The sequence below is a fragment of the Oratosquilla oratoria genome, chromosome 44, assembly GCF_046742065.1.
Source record: "Oratosquilla oratoria isolate Oo_2021 chromosome 44, ASM4674206v1, whole genome shotgun sequence".
NCBI classification, from domain to species: Eukaryota; Metazoa; Arthropoda; class Malacostraca; order Stomatopoda; family Squillidae; genus Oratosquilla; species Oratosquilla oratoria.
Window position 1 is genome coordinate 8,501,466 of NC_134820.1, and position 22,340 is coordinate 8,523,805.

Genomic DNA, 22,340 nt, shown 5'->3' on the forward strand with positions numbered 1-22,340 from the left:
TAAATCTTGGAAGACTTCAATTATCATAGCAATAGGCAGGAAAAGACTCCAATCTCCCACAAAGTTACAGACCTATTGCTCTCACTAGCTGCATTTGTAAGATCTATGAAAGAATGGTTAATATGCCTTTAGTTTGGTTTTTAGAATCTAAAAATCTCCTATCTAACCAACAGTTTGGATTTAGAAGAAATAAATGCACTGGATCCCTTACTTTTTATCACTCGTGATATTCAGAATGCCTTTGCAGTACAGAATCCGAGCATTGCTGTGTTTTTTTACTTAAAAAATGCCTACGATACCACCTGGCGGGGAGGCATTCTGAAGCAACTTGCAGAGTGGGATATCGAGGGTAATATGTTCAATTGTTTAAAAGATTTCTTGTCTGACCGTTATCTAAGTCAGAGTGAGCTCTTCTTTCTCTTCTGCATATCTTCAAGAGGAAGGGATTCCACAAGAAAGTGTTCCGAGTCCTACACTCTTCAGCATAGCCATTAATAGTTTGTTAGAACAAGTTCCTACTGGAATTCATGGATTGGCTTATGCTGACGACTTTGCTATTGTGTACAGCAGATTGACAACATTAGAAACAGGCCAAAAGATTCAAGAAGTTATTAACTTAGCAACAGCATGGGCTATTAGCAGGGGCTTCAGATTCTCTACTTAAAAAAGCAAAAGCCATTAGGTTCTTTAGACTAAAACGCAAGGAAGAAATACCAACATTATTCTTAGAGGGTGTCATATTACCATATGAAGATCAAATAAAGTACTTGGGTCTGTTTTTGGACAAAAGGTTGACATTCACTCATCACATAAACGAGGTTATATGCACTGTTAAACAGCGACTTAATGTACTAAAGGTAGTGTCTTGTTTCAACTGGGGAGCAGATTGTATAACTCTAATAAGGCTTTGCCAAGCATTGTGCCTTAGCAAAATTGATTATGGATGCCAAATTTATGGATCGGCATGTAAAACTTTATTAAAAAAGTTTGATATAGTCCACAATATGGCTTTGTGGATTTGTTCGGGAGCTTATAGAATATCTCCAGTGGATAGCTTGTATGTGGACACAGGAATTCCTCCCTTTTATATTCGCAGGGAGGAATTAGGCTTTAGATATATATCTCGTGTCTTAACATCAAAACAAAATCCAAACTTAAAATATGTAAAGCAGCCGGTAGACAGAGCTCCAAGAAAAAGTACTCTGCCAAAACCTCTAGAAGTGAGATGTGAAGTTGGGGCAAAGGAGGTAGGACTTGTTCCTGTTACAATTGCCGAGATCACACCTCCCAAATTCTCTTCTTGGAACCGATGTCCCACTGTAATTTGGCCTATTAAAAACAAGAAAACTAGAACTGCTGTAGAGCTAAGGAGTGAATTTTTAGAACACTTATCAGTACATGCTGATTCAATTTTTATTTATACAGATGGATCAAAATCCGAAGATGGTGTTGGTTGTGGTGTTGTATCTGACAGCACAGTTTTAAAGAGGAAGTTGCCTTATTTTAGCTCTATTTCTACTGCTGAACTGCTGGCAGTCAACAATGCCCTGAAATTTGTTTTTTATTATATTCCATCTAATAAAAACGTTATTTTTACAGACTATAAGCATTCTGTCCTCTCTAAGTTATTGCCTCTTCACTATTTAGTCCAAGAAATACATGATTGGTTGATACTTATTAACAATTGGAAGAAAATAAAAGTAAACTTTTGCTGGGTGCTGTCCCATGTGGGTATCACTGGAAATTTAAAATTGTGTATATCTTATTTTGATGTGTTTTTGTGAGTGGTTATTGTTTTTACCATTTTACTTGAAATTTTATATATTCATACATGATAGATATGCGTTGAATGGCCTACCAGCTCCGGCGCTTGGGCTTCAAGCCAAAAATTCCGTAAATCAATCAATCAATCAGTCTATTTTTACAGCTGAGCTGTATGCTATTCTAGCTGCTGTTGAGAAAGTGGCAACTCTGGATACTGGTAGCTTTACCTTTTTCTGTGACTCCAAAAGCATGTTGGAGGCACTCTGTGCTTATAACTCCACGAATCCTCTGATTTTAAAAATCTTACAGTGGATTCATATTATAGAGAGGCAAAGTACCGAAGTAAAGTTTTGCTGGGTCCTTGCACATGTTGGAGTGAATGGAAATGAAGAGGCTGATAAATAGCCAAACATGCAGCAACAGAGCTATTTCCAAGGAGATACCCACTGTTATTCAGCAATTACTTTCCAGAAATTAAAACTTTCACTCACAGTACCTGGCAGGAACGTTGGAACTTGGTTAATCCTAATAAGATGAAGGAGATTACAAGTGTGATATCTCCTTGGGAATATGGTAGAATGCCTAGGAGATGGGAAACAGCACTATGCAGACTCAGGATTGGACATACAGGTACTCCTCGTTTAACGACCTACTCGGTTAACGACAACTCGGAGTAACGACGGGCTTTATGACATTCGTTTAACGTAAATCTCCCGAAGTTACGACGTCGTGTACGATAATTAAGTTGGCTGAGGCAAATTTGTATGATGTTATAAATGAACTTGTACGGTGGATATTACCTGTGAGGTAAAGTGTTCTGAAGCTTAGGTCTACATTACCATCCTGCAAGCTGAAAAACTACCTGGGGTACAGTATATACCGGTAGTGGTAAATGTTTAGTTTCGACCAAGGGCGCAATATAGCAATAGAAAATTAATTATTAATTTTGTAAATTATAATGTATCAAAGTAATATGCCATTTTGTGAGCGGAAAAAATAGGTGCTAAAATAAATTTTGTAAGTAAGGAAGTCATGTCGGACGAATGGTACACCATGTTTGTTATGATAGATGCCGATGTCGAAGAAATGAAAGGATTATAAATCCGTCTAACCTAAACTAAACTAACCTAACCTGTGTTTGATAAATCATTACCTGCAAATTAAATGTCATCCGGCTCGTCCTCGTGAGAGACGTTGGCAGACGACAAGATGGCGTCCCGATCCTATGCTACCGACTTCGTTCATTAGCATATTTTCTTGTAGCATGGTATTTTTTACTTTCATTTCCGCCCACAAAATTGCATATTACGTTGATACATTTTAATTTACAAAATTAATAATTAAATTTCTATTGCTATATTGCGTCCATGGTCGAAACTAAAAAAATACCCCGGTATTCAATATGGAATGTCAGCATACGCGGATTTGGTCATATACAGTAATTTCAGGAACCTAACCGCCATAAATAAACAGTAAATAAAGCTTTAATGTACTGTATAAAAGAGGGAAAATACACGAAAATAAAGATACATGTATTGCTGGACATTGTACATACAGTACATGTACGTATATGTATACACTTTCGCTTAACGACCAATTCGGTTAACGACGGCGCGCTGGTCCCAATTGTCATCGTTAAACGAGGAGTACCTGTACTCGTCTCACTCACAAATATTTGATGGATGGAAATTGTCAGCCTAATTGTGAGGAATATGTGGTCCCCCTGACTGTACAACATTTGCTAGTTGAATGCCCCAGTCTCGGGGATCTTAGACACTGATACATCTTCGAGGCTCTTGATGGGGGACAGCAGATACATCCTTGACAAGATCCTTGGAGAGGAAGTAGTGTATAATGCTAGTGGCATTTTTAAATTCATCGAAAAAGCTGGCCTTCTTCAAAAGTTGTAAATAAGTTTTGTTTTTAATTATTACTATAAAAAAGATATGTTTTAAATTACCCTTTTATTTTATTCATAGTTGTTATTGACTTTCTTTAGATGACATTGGCGTCAATGATCTTTGCTGTTGCGATGCCAGACAACCCTTGAATCATTCCATTCCATCCCCGACACTCGTGCCCCCTTCCAACTCCTTCCCTTCCGTTATCCATTAGTATTTCAGTTTGTTGGAATTGCCCCCTAACTTGCATCTCTTTGCAGGAAAGGTCCCTTTCATCAAGGCAGGGGCATTTGTGGTGGCCGAGTTGGACCCTATCGTTGCTTTTGTAGCCAACAAGGTAAGAGTGCAAAGCACACACACACACACACACACACACACACACACACACACACACACTTTCAACGAACGGACGGCTTGAAGAACGTTCCGAAGAAAAGTGCCGATTGTGGATCCCAACGCAAAGAGAAGTACCTTTTTGTATTTGCAGGGTGGGGGGAAATTGCTCGTGAGGCAGTAGGTAAGTAGGAAAAGAGGAGAAGGGGAGGGATTGCTGGGGAAATGGAAGGAAATGAGGATGTGGAGGACTTGGCCCAGGCAGACGGGCGTAAGGTCAACATGAAACGACCACCGGACCAGCTCAGTGATGACGAAATGGCAAATAAAAATGTAAAGATTAGAAGTATAGAGAGGAGCAATACAGTAGAAAGTGACGAGAATATGTTCCAGGGATTTAAAGAGGGTGGGGGGGACACAACCCCCCCCCGACTGATAAGACTAGAGGAGAGAGTTGATAAGGTGATCGAGGACTTGGAACGTAAGTTAGGTAATGTAGACTCCATTTTCCAGAGAATTGAAAGGTTGGAACAACTAGAGAAGGCTAACAGAAACTTAACTGAAGAAGTAGAGGACCTAAAAAGACAGTTAGGAAATGTAAAGGAGGAGAATGAGAAATTGAAGAAGAATAGTAATGAAAACAGTGAGAAAATAGCTACAGAAGCTAAAAATTGGAGAATAACTCAAGAAGGGAATAAGGTTTCATTCACTGACATAGTCAAACAGCAATTGAAAGAACATAATGAAGACTCAGTTATTAAAGTGATGAGACAGAAGGAGAATATAGTAAGAGAATTAGCTGACAAAAAGAAATGTATAATTATATTAGGAATGGAAGAGAAACATAACCCAGATAGAACCGCAAGAATCAAGGAGGAAAATGAAAGAGTAAGCAGTTTATTAAAATTAGTCCAGGAAGATGAACCAGAAATTATAAAGGAAATTGAGGAAAAATTCAGACTCGGAAAATATAGTACAGATAAGACCAGACCAATTAAGATTAAATTCAGGTCACAAACAACGGCAGAGAAAATTCTATCCAAGACAGGGAAACTAGCAACAAATGATCAATATAAAAAGGTATGGATAAAAAGAGAAATGAATAAGGAGGAAAGAGAGGCAGAAAAGCAGAAAAGAATTGAAGCTAAGGCAAAAAACGAGGAAAGAACGGAGTCAGAGAAAGAGAGATTCTATTGGAGAGTAGTGAACATGAAAATAAAGCGGTTCGACATACTAAAGAAAAACATAAGGGAAACAGAGAACACAATGGAAGTGGCAGAAAACTAAGAGTGTCTTACACAAATATAGATGGATTGATAACAGGATTGAATGAACTGAATGATTATTTGAAAGAAAAAGAACCGGACATAATGGGAATTGTAGAAACAAAATTAAAAGGCCCACTACCACCCAACAGTGTAGGACATGATACATACAATTATTGGATTAGAAACAGAGAGAAAAAACAAGGGGGTGGAGTTATGTTCCTGACTAAGAAGGATATAAACGTGAAAGGTGTCATATATGGAAAGAATACAGTAGAGATGATTATGATAGAAGTGGAAGACCGAGATAAGAAGAGCAGAAAATTTGTGATCAATTATGTGCCTCCGAAAACAGCCTCATGGGAGGAGAGTAAACATAAAAGTATGTTAGAGGACACAAAGATAGCATTAACTAAAATAATGGAAGACGGAGGAAGAATAGTTATGATGGGCGACTTTAATTGCAAAGAAATCTGCTGGGAAGAAATGACAGTAAAGAGTGGTGATGACTCATGGGGAAATGCTCTACTTGAGATGATTACTGACCATTCAATGACAGAATGGATACAAGAGAACACTAGGTATAGAAATGAAGAAGAACCATCGAGGCTAGACTTAATAATTACATCTGAACCTAGAATAGTGGACAAGATTGAATATAAAACACCAATAGGTAAAAGTGACCACATATTGATTGAACTGGAACTTAATGAAGAAAAATATATGAAAAGAAATGAACAATATAGAAAAGGAAGAATGATGTATGAAAAAACAAACTTTGATAAAATAAGAGAATTCTTCCAACAAGAAAACTGGGAAGAAATATACAAAGAAGAAACATCAGTGGAAGAGAAATGGAATATTTTGACAAAAATTTACAAAGAAGGAGTGGAAAAGTATGTCCCAAGACAAAAACAAGAAAAAGAATATGTAAAATGCTGGTACAACAAAAGTTGTAGGGAGTTAAAAGACAAAAGAGACAAAGCCTGGACCGGATGGAAAAAAGACAGAAGACCTGAAAAATGGAAAATATATACTGGTTATAGAAATGAATATGTACAAAAGTGCAGAGAGGAAAAAAGAAAATATGAAAAAGATGTTATAGAAAAGTGTAAAGATCAACCAAAACTATTCTACAGATTTGTAAACAATAAACTGAAAAACAAACAAGACTTGGAGAAATTAAGACAAGGAGGAGTTGAATACACTGAGGAAATGGAAATGGCAGAAATTATGAACAAACATTTTAAATCAGTGTTTACAAGGGAAAATATACAACCTGAAGAGATTGAGTGGAAGGAAAAAGTCCCCCCTATGGAAGAAATAGAAGTAACAAAGAATGAAATATTGACACACTTGGGTAATTTTGATGTCAGAAAATCGCATGGGCCAGATGAAATAGCAAACTGGATTCTGAAAGAATGCAGGAATGAACTGGCAGACAAAATACATAGCATAATAAGCAGTTCCTTAAAAGAAGGAAAAGTTCCAGAAGATTGGAAAAAAGCAAATATAGTACCTATATATAAAGGAGGAAATAAAGAAGAACCTACCAACTATAGACCAGTCTCTCTAACAAGTACAATAGCAAAAATATGTGAAAGAATTATCAAAAGTAGATGGGTAAAATACTTGGAAAAAAACAACGTACTAAATCCAAGGCAATTTGGATTCAGACAAGGACGATCATGCGTCACCAATTTAATATGTTTCTATTCAAGGCTAATAGATATAATACAAGAAAGAGATGGATGGGCTGATTGTGCATTTCTAGACCTAAAAAAAGCTTTTGACAAAGTACCACATAAGAAGTTGCTTAAGAAATTAGAATATGAAGGAGGAATACAAGGTAAATTGCTAAATTGGATGGAAGACTTTTTGCAAGAAAGAAAAATGAGAGTAGTGATAAGAGATCAGCACTCAAAATGGAATGAAGTAATAAGCGGTGTCCCGCAGGGAACAGTTCTGGCCCCAATAATGTTTGCTATATATATTAATGATATGGATGAAGGAATTGAAAGCTATATGAGCTTCTTTGCAGATGATGCAAAATTACTGAAAAGAGTGAAAACTGAAGAAGATTGTGAATCACTACAGAGAGATCTAAATAAAGTACAAGAATGGAGTAGGAAGTGGGAGATGGAGTTCAATACAAAAAAGTGTAGTATAATGGAATTTGGAAAAAGCAAAAACAGAATAACAGGATCATATAATTTGGGAGAAGAAGGAATAAAAAGAGTAGAAAATGAGAGGGACCTGGGAGTCATTGTTATGAATAATATGTCACCTGAGAAACATATAAATAAGATTTTTGGAGAAACTTATAATTTAATAAGAACAATCAAAGTGGCATTTACATACCTGGATGAAGAAATGGTGAGGAAAATCCTAATCACCCTGATAAGACCAAGATTGGAATATGCAGCAACGATATGGTCACCAAGTACAAAAAAATGTATAAAAAAACTTGAAAGAATACAAAGAGCAATCACAAAACTGGCACCAACACTCTCAAAACTATCATATGAAGAGAGACTACAAAAACTTAAACTACAGACACTAGAGCAAAGAAGAGAGAGAGGAGATTTGATAGCTATTTACAGAATCATGAAAGGCATAGAAATTACTGATAGAGAGAATCTGATAAAATGGGATGACAGAAATACAAGAGGACACGGAAAGAAAATAAAAAAAGACAGCTATAGAAGAGATTTTAAAAAGAACAGCTTTCCTCACAGAGCAATAGACAGTTGGAACAAGTTAGATGAGAAAGTGGTGTGTGCAAAAACAATACATGAATTTAAAAATAGTTTAGATAAAATGAGATATGAAGACGGGACCTCACGAGCATAGCTCCCCTTCCCGTAAAATACAACTAGGTACAACTAGGTAAATACACACTTCAGCGAATGGATGGCTTGGAAGACGTTCTGAAGAAAACTGAAGTCTGTGGATCCCAACGCAACGAGAAGTGCCTAGTGTTTTTACAGGGTGGGGGGGAAATTGCTCGTGGAGTAGTGGGAAAGTAGGGAAAGAGGAAAAGGGGAGGGATTACTGAGGGAAATGGAAGGAAATGAGGAGGGAGTAGACTTGGCCCAGCCAGACAAGCGAAAGGTAAACAAAAGGCTGAGTGAGGATGAAATGTCTAATAAAATTGTAAAGATTAGAAGTATAGAGAGGAGCAATACAGTAGAAAGTGACGAGAATATGTTCCAGGGATTTAAAGAGGGTGGGGGGGACACAACCCCCCCCCGACTGATAAGACTAGAGGAGAGAGTTGATAAGGTGATCGAGGACTTGGAACGTAAGTTAGGTAATGTAGACTCCATTTTCCAGAGAATTGAAAGGTTGGAACAACTAGAGAAGGCTAACAGAAACTTAACTGAAGAAATAGAGGACCTAAAAAGACAGTTAGGAAATGTAAAGGAGGAGAATGAGAAATTGAAGAAGAATAGTAATGAAAACAGAGAGAAAATAGCTACAGAAGCTAAAAATTGGAGAATAACTCAAGAAGGGAATAAGGTTTCATTCACTGACATAGTCAAACAGCAATTGAAAGAACATAATGAAGACTCAGTTATTAAAGTGATGAGACAGAAGGAGAATATAGTAAGAGAATTAGCTGACAAAAAGAAATGTATAATTATAGTAGGAATGGAAGAGAAACATAACCCAGATAGAACCGCAAGAATCAAGGAGGAAAATGAAAGAGTAAGCAGTTTATTAAAATTAGTCCAGGAAGATGAACCAGAAATTATAAAGGAAATTGAGGAAAAACTCAGACTCGGAAAATATAGTACAGATAAGACCAGACCAATTAAGATTAAATTCAGGTCACAAACAATGGCAGAGAAAATTCTATCCAAGACAGGGAAACTAGCAACAAATGATCAATATAAAAAGGTATGGATAAAAAGAGAAATGAATAAGGAGGAAAGAGAGGCAGAAAAGCAGAAAAGAATTGAAGCTAAGGCAAAAAACGAGGAAAGAACGGAGTCAGAGAAAGAGAGATTCTATTGGAGAGTAGTGAACATGAAAATAAAGCAGTTCGACATACTAAAGAAAAACATAAGGGAAACAGAGAACACAATGGAAGTGGCAGAAAACTAAGAGTGTCTTACACAAATATAGATGGATTGATAACAGGATTGAATGAACTGAATGATTATTTGAAAGAAAAAGAACCGGACATAATGGGAATTGTAGAAACAAAATTAAAAGGCCCACTACCACCCAATAGTGTAGGACATGATACATACAATTATTGGATTAGAAACAGAGAGAAAAAACAAGGGGGTGGAGTTATGTTCCTGACTAAGAAGGATATAAACGTGAAAGGTGTCATATATGGAAAGAATACAGTAGAGATGATTATGATAGAAGTGGAAGACCGAGATAAGAAGAGCAGAAAATTTGTGATCAATTATGTGCCTCCGAAAACAGCCTCATGGGAGGAGAGTGAACATAAAAGTATGTTAGAGGACACAAAGATAGCATTAACTAAAATAATGGAAGACGGAGGAAGAATAGTTATGATGGGCGACTTTAATTGCAAAGAAATCTGCTGGGAAGAAATGACAGTAAAGAGTGGTGATGACTCATGGGGAAATGCTCTACTTGAGATGATTACTGACCATTCAATGACAGAATGGATACAAGAGAACACTAGGTATAGAAATGAAGAAGAACCATCGAGGCTAGACTTAATAATTACATCTGAACCTAGAATAGTGGACAAGATTGAATATAAAACACCAATAGGTAAAAGTGACCACATATTGATTGAACTGGAACTTAATGAAGAAAAATATATGAAAAGAAATGAACAATATAGAAAAGGAAGAATGATGTATGAAAAAACAAACTTTGATAAAATAAGAGAATTCTTCCAACAAGAAAACTGGGAAGAAATATACAAAGAAGAAACATCAGTGGAAGAGAAATGGAATATTTTGACAAAAATTTACAAAGAAGGAGTGGAAAAGTATGTCCCAAGACAAAAACAAGAAAAAGAATATGTAAAATGCTGGTACAACAAAAGTTGTAGGGAGTTAAAAGACAAAAGAGACAAAGCCTGGACCAGATGGAAAAAAGACAGAAGACCTGAAAAATGGAAAATATATACTGGTTATAGAAATGAATATGTACAAAAGTGCAGAGAGGAAAAAAGAAAATATGAAAAAGATGTTATAGAAAAGTGTAAAGATCAACCAAAACTATTCTACAGATTTGTAAACAATAAACTGAAAAACAAACAAGACTTGGAGAAATTAAGACAAGGAGGAGTTGAATACACTGAGGAAATGGAAATGGCAGAAATTATGAACAAACATTTTAAATCAGTGTTTACAAGGGAAAATATACAACCTGAAGAGATTGAGTGGAAAGAAAAAGTCCCCCCTATGGAAGAAATAGAAGTAACAAAGAATGAAATATTGACACACTTGGGTAATTTTGATGTCAGAAAATCGCATGGACCAGATGAAATAGCAAACTGGATTCTGAAAGAATGCAGGAATGAACTGGCAGACAAAATACATAGCATAATAAGCAGTTCCTTAAAAGAAGGAAAAGTTCCAGAAGATTGGAAAAAAGCAAATATAGTACCTATATATAAAGGAGGAAATAAAGAAGAACCTACCAACTATAGACCAGTCTCTCTAACAAGTACAATAGCAAAAATTTGTGAAAGAATTATCAAAAGTAGATGGGTAAAATACTTGGAAAAAAACAACGTACTAAATCCAAGGCAATTTGGATTCAGACAAGGACGATCATGCGTCACCAATTTAATATGTTTCTATTCAAGGCTAATAGATATAATACAAGAAAGAGATGGATGGGCTGATTGTGCATTTCTAGACCTAAAAAAAGCTTTTGACAAAGTACCACATAAGAAGTTGCTTAAGAAATTAGAATATGAAGGAGGAATACAAGGTAAATTGCTAAATTGGATGGAAGACTTTTTGCAAGAAAGAAAAATGAGAGTAGTAATAAGAGATCAGCACTCAAAATGGAATGAAGTAATAAGCGGTGTCCCGCAGGGAACAGTTCTGGCCCCAATAATGTTTGCTATATATATTAATGATATGGATGAAGGAATTGAAAGCTATATGAGCTTCTTTGCAGATGATGCAAAATTACTGAAAAGAGTGAAAACTGAAGAAGATTGTGAATCACTACAGAGAGATCTAAATAAAGTACAAGAATGGAGTAGGAAGTGGGAGATGGAGTTCAATACAAAAAAGTGTAGTATAATGGAATTTGGAAAAAGCAAAAACAGAATAACAGGATCATATAATTTGGGAAAAGAAGGAATAAAAAAAGTAGAAAATGAGAAGGACCTGGGAGTCATTGTTATGAATAATATGTCACCTGAGAAACATATAAATAAGATTTTTTGAGAAACTTATAATTTAATAAGAACAATCAAAGTGGCATTTACATACCTGGATGAAGAAATGGTGAGGAAAATCCTAATCACCCTGATAAGACCAAGATTGGAATATGCAGCAACGATATGGTCACCAAGTACAAAAAAATGTATAAAAAAACTTGAAAGAATACAAAGAGCAATTACAAAACTGGCACCAACACTCTCAAAACTATCATATGAAGAGAGACTACAAAAACTTAAACTACAGACACTAGAGCAAAGAAGAGAGAGAGGAGATTTGATAGCTATTTACAGAATCATGAAAGGCATAGAAATTACTGATAGAGAGAATCTGATAAAATGGGATGACAGAAATACAAGAGGACACGGAAAGAAAATAAAAAAAGACAGCTATAGAAGAGATTTGAAAAAGAACAGCTTTCCTCACAGAGCAATAGACAGTTGGAACAAGTTAGATGAGAAAGTGGTGTGTGCAAAAACAATACATGAATTTAAAAATAGTTTAGATAAAATGAGATATGAAGACGGGACCCCACGAGCATAGCTCCCCTTCCCGTAAAATACAACTAGGTAAATACAACTAGGTAAATACACACTTTCAACGAACGGACGGCTTGAAGAACGTTCCGAAGAAAAGTGCCGATTGTGGATCCCAACGCAAAGAGAAGTACCTTTTTGTATTTGCAGGGTGGGGGGAAATTGCTCGTGAGGCAGTAGGTAAGTAGGAAAAGAGGAGAAGGGGAGGGATTGCTGGGGAAATGGAAGGAAATGAGGATGTGGAGGACTTGGCCCAGGCAGACGGGCGTAAGGTCAACATGAAACGACCACCGGACCAGCTCAGTGATGACGAAATGGCAAATAAAAATGTAAAGATTAGAAGTATAGAGAGGAGCAATACAGTAGAAAGTGACGAGAATATGTTCCAGGGATTTAAAGAGGGTGGGGGGGACACAACCCCCCCCCGACTGATAAGACTAGAGGAGAGAGTTGATAAGGTGATCGAGGACTTGGAACGTAAGTTAGGTAATGTAGACTCCATTTTCCAGAGAATTGAAAGGTTGGAACAACTAGAGAAGGCTAACAGAAACTTAACTGAAGAAGTAGAGGACCTAAAAAGACAGTTAGGAAATGTAAAGGAGGAGAATGAGAAATTGAAGAAGAATAGTAATGAAAACAGTGAGAAAATAGCTACAGAAGCTAAAAATTGGAGAATAACTCAAGAAGGGAATAAGGTTTCATTCACTGACATAGTCAAACAGCAATTGAAAGAACATAATGAAGACTCAGTTATTAAAGTGATGAGACAGAAGGAGAATATAGTAAGAGAATTAGCTGACAAAAAGAAATGTATAATTATATTAGGAATGGAAGAGAAACATAACCCAGATAGAACCGCAAGAATCAAGGAGGAAAATGAAAGAGTAAGCAGTTTATTAAAATTAGTCCAGGAAGATGAACCAGAAATTATAAAGGAAATTGAGGAAAAATTCAGACTCGGAAAATATAGTACAGATAAGACCAGACCAATTAAGATTAAATTCAGGTCACAAACAATGGCAGAGAAAATTCTATCCAAGACAGGGAAACTAGCAACAAATGATCAATATAAAAAGGTATGGATAAAAAGAGAAATGAATAAGGAGGAAAGAGAGGCAGAAAAGCAGAAAAGAATTGAAGCTAAGGCAAAAAACGAGGAAAGAACGGAGTCAGAGAAAGAGAGATTCTATTGGAGAGTAGTGAACATGAAAATAAAGCGGTTCGACATACTAAAGAAAAACATAAGGGAAACAGAGAACACAATGGAAGTGGCAGAAAACTAAGAGTGTCTTACACAAATATAGATGGATTGATAACAGGATTGAATGAACTGAATGATTATTTGAAAGAAAAAGAACCGGACATAATGGGAATTGTAGAAACAAAATTAAAAGGCCCACTACCACCCAACAGTGTAGGACATGATACATACAATTATTGGATTAGAAACAGAGAGAAAAAACAAGGGGGTGGAGTTATGTTCCTGACTAAGAAGGATATAAACGTGAAAGGTGTCATATATGGAAAGAATACAGTAGAGATGATTATGATAGAAGTGGAAGACCGAGATAAGAAGAGCAGAAAATTTGTGATCAATTATGTGCCTCCGAAAACAGCCTCATGGGAGGAGAGTAAACATAAAAGTATGTTAGAGGACACAAAGATAGCATTAACTAAAATAATGGAAGACGGAGGAAGAATAGTTATGATGGGCGACTTTAATTGCAAAGAAATCTGCTGGGAAGAAATGACAGTAAAGAGTGGTGATGACTCATGGGGAAATGCTCTACTTGAGATGATTACTGACCATTCAATGACAGAATGGATACAAGAGAACACTAGGTATAGAAATGAAGAAGAACCATCGAGGCTAGACTTAATAATTACATCTGAACCTAGAATAGTGGACAAGATTGAATATAAAACACCAATAGGTAAAAGTGACCACATATTGATTGAACTGGAACTTAATGAAGAAAAATATATGAAAAGAAATGAACAATATAGAAAAGGAAGAATGATGTATGAAAAAACAAACTTTGATAAAATAAGAGAATTCTTCCAACAAGAAAACTGGGAAGAAATATACAAAGAAGAAACATCAGTGGAAGAGAAATGGAATATTTTGACAAAAATTTACAAAGAAGGAGTGGAAAAGTATGTCCCAAGACAAAAACAAGAAAAAGAATATGTAAAATGCTGGTACAACAAAAGTTGTAGGGAGTTAAAAGACAAAAGAGACAAAGCCTGGACCGGATGGAAAAAAGACAGAAGACCTGAAAAATGGAAAATATATACTGGTTATAGAAATGAATATGTACAAAAGTGCAGAGAGGAAAAAAGAAAATATGAAAAAGATGTTATAGAAAAGTGTAAAGATCAACCAAAACTATTCTACAGATTTGTAAACAATAAACTGAAAAACAAACAAGACTTGGAGAAATTAAGACAAGGAGGAGTTGAATACACTGAGGAAATGGAAATGGCAGAAATTATGAACAAACATTTTAAATCAGTGTTTACAAGGGAAAATATACAACCTGAAGAGATTGAGTGGAAGGAAAAAGTCCCCCCTATGGAAGAAATAGAAGTAACAAAGAATGAAATATTGACACACTTGGGTAATTTTGATGTCAGAAAATTGCATGGGCCAGATGAAATAGCAAACTGGATTCTGAAAGAATGCAGGAATGAACTGGCAGACAAAATACATAGCATAATAAGCAGTTCCTTAAAAGAAGGAAAAGTTCCAGAAGATTGGAAAAAAGCAAATATAGTACCTATATATAAAGGAGGAAATAAAGAAGAACCTACCAACTATAGACCAGTCTCTCTAACAAGTACAATAGCAAAAATATGTGAAAGAATTATCAAAAGTAGATGGGTAAAATACTTGGAAAAAAACAACGTACTAAATCCAAGGCAATTTGGATTCAGACAAGGACGATCATGCGTCACCAATTTAATATGTTTCTATTCAAGGCTAATAGATATAATACAAGAAAGAGATGGATGGGCTGATTGTGCATTTCTAGACCTAAAAAAAGCTTTTGACAAAGTACCACATAAGAAGTTGCTTAAGAAATTAGAATATGAAGGAGGAATACAAGGTAAATTGCTAAATTGGATGGAAGACTTTTTGCAAGAAAGAAAAATGAGAGTAGTGATAAGAGATCAGCACTCAAAATGGAATGAAGTAATAAGCGGTGTCCCGCAGGGAACAGTTCTGGCCCCAATAATGTTTGCTATATATATTAATGATATGGATGAAGGAATTGAAAGCTATATGAGCTTCTTTGCAGATGATGCAAAATTACTGAAAAGAGTGAAAACTGAAGAAGATTGTGAATCACTACAGAGAGATCTAAATAAAGTACAAGAATGGAGTAGGAAGTGGGAGATGGAGTTCAATACAAAAAAGTGTAGTATAATGGAATTTGGAAAAAGCAAAAACAGAATAACAGGATCATATAATTTGGGAAAAGAAGGAATAAAAAAAGTAGAAAATGAGAAGGACCTGGGAGTCATTGTTATGAATAATATGTCACCTGAGAAACATATAAATAAGATTTTTTGAGAAACTTATAATTTAATAAGAACAATCAAAGTGGCATTTACATACCTGGATGAAGAAATGGTGAGGAAAATCCTAATCACCCTGATAAGACCAAGATTGGAATATGCAGCAACGATATGGTCACCAAGTACAAAAAAATGTATAAAAAAACTTGAAAGAATACAAAGAGCAATTACAAAACTGGCACCAACACTCTCAAAACTATCATATGAAGAGAGACTACAAAAACTTAAACTACAGACACTAGAGCAAAGAAGAGAGAGAGGAGATTTGATAGCTATTTACAGAATCATGAAAGGCATAGAAATTACTGATAGAGAGAATCTGATAAAATGGGATGACAGAAATACAAGAGGACACGGAAAGAAAATAAAAAAAGACAGCTATAGAAGAGATTTGAAAAAGAACAGCTTTCCTCACAGAGCAATAGACAGTTGGAACAAGTTAGATGAGAAAGTGGTGTGTGCAAAAACAATACATGAATTTAAAAATAGTTTAGATAAAATGAGATATGAAGACGGGACCCCACGAGCATAGCTCCCCTTCCCGTAAAATACAACTAGGTAAATACAACTAGGTAAATACACACTTTCAACGAACGGACGGCTTGAAGAACGTTCCGAAGAAAAGTGCCGATTGTGGATCCCAACGCAAAGAGAAGTACCTTTTTGTATTTGCAGGGTGGGGGGAAATTGCTCGTGAGGCAGTAGGTAAGTAGGAAAAGAGGAGAAGGGGAGGGATTGCTGGGGAAATGGAAGGAAATGAGGATGTGGAGGACTTGGCCCAGGCAGACGGGCGTAAGGTCAACATGAAACGACCACCGGACCAGCTCAGTGATGACGAAATGGCAAATAAAAATGTAAAGATTAGAAGTATAGAGAGGAGCAATACAGTAGAAAGTGACGAGAATATGTTCCAGGGATTTAAAGAGGGTGGGGGGGACACAACCCCCCCCGACTGATAAGACTAGAGGAGAGAGTTGATAAGGTGATCGAGGACTTGGAACGTAAGTTAGGTAATGTAGACTCCATTTTCCAGAGAATTGAAAGGTTGGAACAACTAGAGAAGGCTAACAGAAACTTAACTGAAGAAATAGAGGACCTAAAAAGACAGTTAGGAAATGTAAAGGAGGAGAATGAGAAATTGAAGAAGAATAGTAATGAAAACAGAGAGAAAATAGCTACAGAAGCTAAAAATTGGAGAATAACTCAAGAAGGGAATAAGGTTTCATTCACTGACATAGTCAAACAGCAATTGAAAGAACATAATGAAGACTCAGTTATTAAAGTGATGAGACAGAAGGAGAATATAGTAAGAGAATTAGCTGACAAAAAGAAATGTATAATTATAGTAGGAATGGAAGAGAAACATAACCCAGATAGAACCGCAAGAATCAAGGAGGAAAATGAAAGAGTAAGCAGTTTATTAAAATTAGTCCAGGAAGATGAACCAGAAATTATAAAGGAAATTGAGGAAAAACTCAGACTCGGAAAATATAGTACAGATAAGACCAGACCAATTAAGATTAAATTCAGGTCACAAACAATGGCAGAGAAAATTCTATCCAAGACAGGGAAACTAGCAACAAATGATCAATATAAAAAGGTATGGATAAAAAGAGAAATGAATAAGGAGGAAAGAGAGGCAGAAAAGCAGAAAAGAATTGAAGCTAAGGCAAAAAACGAGGAAAGAACGGAGTCAGAGAAAGAGAGATTCTATTGGAGAGTAGTGAACATGAAAATAAAGCAGTTCGACATACTAAAGAAAAACATAAGGGAAACAGAGAACACAATGGAAGTGGCAGAAAACTAAGAGTGTCTTACACAAATATAGATGGATTGATAACAGGATTGAATGAACTGAATGATTATTTGAAAGAAAAAGAACCGGACATAATGGGAATTGTAGAAACAAAATTAAAAGGCCCACTACCACCCAATAGTGTAGGACATGATACATACAATTATTGGATTAGAAACAGAGAGAAAAAACAAGGGGGTGGAGTTATGTTCCTGACTAAGAAGGATATAAACGTGAAAGGTGTCATATATGGAAAGAATACAGTAGAGATGATTATGATAGAAGTGGAAGACCGAGATAAGAAGAGCAGAAAATTTGTGATCAATTATGTGCCTCCGAAAACAGCCTCATGGGAGGAGAGTGAACATAAAAGTATGTTAGAGGACACAAAGATAGCATTAACTAAAATAATGGAAGACGGAGGAAGAATAGTTATGATGGGCGACTTTAATTGCAAAGAAATCTGCTGGGAAGAAATGACAGTAAAGAGTGGTGATGACTCATGGGGAAATGCTCTACTTGAGATGATTACTGACCATTCAATGACAGAATGGATACAAGAGAACACTAGGTATAGAAATGAAGAAGAACCATCGAGGCTAGACTTAATAATTACATCTGAACCTAGAATAGTGGACAAGATTGAATATAAAACACCAATAGGTAAAAGTGACCACATATTGATTGAACTGGAACTTAATGAAGAAAAATATATGAAAAGAAATGAACAATATAGAAAAGGAAGAATGATGTATGAAAAAACAAACTTTGATAAAATAAGAGAATTCTTCCAACAAGAAAACTGGGAAGAAATATACAAAGAAGAAACATCAGTGGAAGAGAAATGGAATATTTTGACAAAAATTTACAAAGAAGGAGTGGAAAAGTATGTCCCAAGACAAAAACAAGAAAAAGAATATGTAAAATGCTGGTACAACAAAAGTTGTAGGGAGTTAAAAGACAAAAGAGACAAAGCCTGGACCAGATGGAAAAAAGACAGAAGACCTGAAAAATGGAAAATATATACTGGTTATAGAAATGAATATGTACAAAAGTGCAGAGAGGAAAAAAGAAAATATGAAAAAGATGTTATAGAAAAGTGTAAAGATCAACCAAAACTATTCTACAGATTTGTAAACAATAAACTGAAAAACAAACAAGACTTGGAGAAATTAAGACAAGGAGGAGTTGAATACACTGAGGAAATGGAAATGGCAGAAATTATGAACAAACATTTTAAATCAGTGTTTACAAGGGAAAATATACAACCTGAAGAGATTGAGTGGAAAGAAAAAGTCCCCCCTATGGAAGAAATAGAAGTAACAAAGAATGAAATATTGACACACTTGGGTAATTTTGATGTCAGAAAATCGCATGGACCAGATGAAATAGCAAACTGGATTCTGAAAGAATGCAGGAATGAACTGGCAGACAAAATACATAGCATAATAAGCAGTTCCTTAAAAGAAGGAAAAGTTCCAGAAGATTGGAAAAAAGCAAATATAGTACCTATATATAAAGGAGGAAATAAAGAAGAACCTACCAACTATAGACCAGTCTCTCTAACAAGTACAATAGCAAAAATTTGTGAAAGAATTATCAAAAGTAGATGGGTAAAATACTTGGAAAAAAACAACGTACTAAATCCAAGGCAATTTGGATTCAGACAAGGACGATCATGCGTCACCAATTTAATATGTTTCTATTCAAGGCTAATAGATATAATACAAGAAAGAGATGGATGGGCTGATTGTGCATTTCTAGACCTAAAAAAAGCTTTTGACAAAGTACCACATAAGAAGTTGCTTAAGAAATTAGAATATGAAGGAGGAATACAAGGTAAATTGCTAAATTGGATGGAAGACTTTTTGCAAGAAAGAAAAATGAGAGTAGTAATAAGAGATCAGCACTCAAAATGGAATGAAGTAATAAGCGGTGTCCCGCAGGGAACAGTTCTGGCCCCAATAATGTTTGCTATATATATTAATGATATGGATGAAGGAATTGAAAGCTATATGAGCTTCTTTGCAGATGATGCAAAATTACTGAAAAGAGTGAAAACTGAAGAAGATTGTGAATCACTACAGAGAGATCTAAATAAAGTACAAGAATGGAGTAGGAAGTGGGAGATGGAGTTCAATACAAAAAAGTGTAGTATAATGGAATTTGGAAAAAGCAAAAACAGAATAACAGGATCATATAATTTGGGAAAAGAAGGAATAAAAAAAGTAGAAAATGAGAAGGACCTGGGAGTCATTGTTATGAATAATATGTCACCTGAGAAACATATAAATAAGATTTTTTGAGAAACTTATAATTTAATAAGAACAATCAAAGTGGCATTTACATACCTGGATGAAGAAATGGTGAGGAAAATCCTAATCACCCTGATAAGACCAAGATTGGAATATGCAGCAACGATATGGTCACCAAGTACAAAAAAATGTATAAAAAAACTTGAAAGAATACAAAGAGCAATTACAAAACTGGCACCAACACTCTCAAAACTATCATATGAAGAGAGACTACAAAAACTTAAACTACAGACACTAGAGCAAAGAAGAGAGAGAGGAGATTTGATAGCTATTTACAGAATCATGAAAGGCATAGAAATTACTGATAGAGAGAATCTGATAAAATGGGATGACAGAAATACAAGAGGACACGGAAAGAAAATAAAAAAAGACAGCTATAGAAGAGATTTGAAAAAGAACAGCTTTCCTCACAGAGCAATAGACAGTTGGAACAAGTTAGATGAGAAAGTGGTGTGTGCAAAAACAATACATGAATTTAAAAATAGTTTAGATAAAATGAGATATGAAGACGGGACCCCACGAGCATAGCTCCCCTTCCCGTAAAATACAACTAGGTAAATACAACTAGGTAAATACACACTTTCAACGAACGGACGGCTTGAAGAACGTTCCGAAGAAAAGTGCCGATTGTGGATCCCAACGCAAAGAGAAGTACCTTTTTGTATTTGCAGGGTGGGGGGAAATTGCTCGTGAGGCAGTAGGTAAGTAGGAAAAGAGGAGAAGGGGAGGGATTGCTGGGGAAATGGAAGGAAATGAGGATGTGGAGGACTTGGCCCAGGCAGACGGGCGTAAGGTCAACATGAAACGACCACCGGACCAGCTCAGTGATGACGAAATGGCAAATAAAAATGTAAAGATTAGAAGTATAGAGAGGAGCAATACAGTAGAAAGTGACGAGAATATGTTCCAGGGATTTAAAGAGGGTGGGGGGGACACAACCCCCCCCCGACTGATAAGACTAGAGGAGAGAGTTGATAAGGTGATCGAGGACTTGGAACGTAAGTTAGGTAATGTAGACTCCATTTTCCAGAGAATTGAAAGGTTGGAACAACTAGAGAAGGCTAACAGAAACTTAACTGAAGAAGTAGAGGACCTAAAAAGACAGTTAGGAAATGTAAAGGAGGAGAATGAGAAATTGAAGAAGAATAGTAATGAAAACAGTGAGAAAATAGCTACAGAAGCTAAAAATTGGAGAATAACTCAAGAAGGGAATAAGGTTTCATTCACTGACATAGTCAAACAGCAATTGAAAGAACATAATGAAGACTCAGTTATTAAAGTGATGAGACAGAAGGAGAATATAGTAAGAGAATTAGCTGACAAAAAGAAATGTATAATTATATTAGGAATGGAAGAGAAACATAACCCAGATAGAACCGCAAGAATCAAGGAGGAAAATGAAAGAGTAAGCAGTTTATTAAAATTAGTCCAGGAAGATGAACCAGAAATTATAAAGGAAATTGAGGAAAAATTCAGACTCGGAAAATATAGTACAGATAAGACCAGACCAATTAAGATTAAATTCAGGTCACAAACAATGGCAGAGAAAATTCTATCCAAGACAGGGAAACTAGCAACAAATGATCAATATAAAAAGGTATGGATAAAAAGAGAAATGAATAAGGAGGAAAGAGAGGCAGAAAAGCAGAAAAGAATTGAAGCTAAGGCAAAAAACGAGGAAAGAACGGAGTCAGAGAAAGAGAGATTCTATTGGAGAGTAGTGAACATGAAAATAAAGCGGTTCGACATACTAAAGAAAAACATAAGGGAAACAGAGAACACAATGGAAGTGGCAGAAAACTAAGAGTGTCTTACACAAATATAGATGGATTGATAACAGGATTGAATGAACTGAATGATTATTTGAAAGAAAAAGAACCGGACATAATGGGAATTGTAGAAACAAAATTAAAAGGCCCACTACCACCCAACAGTGTAGGACATGATACATACAATTATTGGATTAGAAACAGAGAGAAAAAACAAGGGGGTGGAGTTATGTTCCTGACTAAGAAGGATATAAACGTGAAAGGTGTCATATATGGAAAGAATACAGTAGAGATGATTATGATAGAAGTGGAAGACCGAGATAAGAAGAGCAGAAAATTTGTGATCAATTATGTGCCTCCGAAAACAGCCTCATGGGAGGAGAGTAAACATAAAAGTATGTTAGAGGACACAAAGATAGCATTAACTAAAATAATGGAAGACGGAGGAAGAATAGTTATGATGGGCGACTTTAATTGCAAAGAAATCTGCTGGGAAGAAATGACAGTAAAGAGTGGTGATGACTCATGGGGAAATGCTCTACTTGAGATGATTACTGACCATTCAATGACAGAATGGATACAAGAGAACACTAGGTATAGAAATGAAGAAGAACCATCGAGGCTAGACTTAATAATTACATCTGAACCTAGAATAGTGGACAAGATTGAATATAAAACACCA

The 22,340-nt window shown here is 35.8% G+C and overlaps 1 protein-coding gene across 1 annotated transcript in view; it reads left to right on the forward strand.

The window, feature by feature from the left end:
- LOC143022446 (metaxin-2-like) overlaps positions 1–22,340 on the forward strand; it is a 131,721-nt gene that overhangs the window by 51,174 nt on the left and 58,207 nt on the right. Inside the window, exon 3 of the mRNA XM_076180677.1 lies at positions 3,926–4,002. Within this exon, the coding sequence (XP_076036792.1) occupies positions 3,926–4,002 (77 nt within the window). The remainder of the gene's footprint in view (positions 1–3,925; positions 4,003–22,340) is intronic.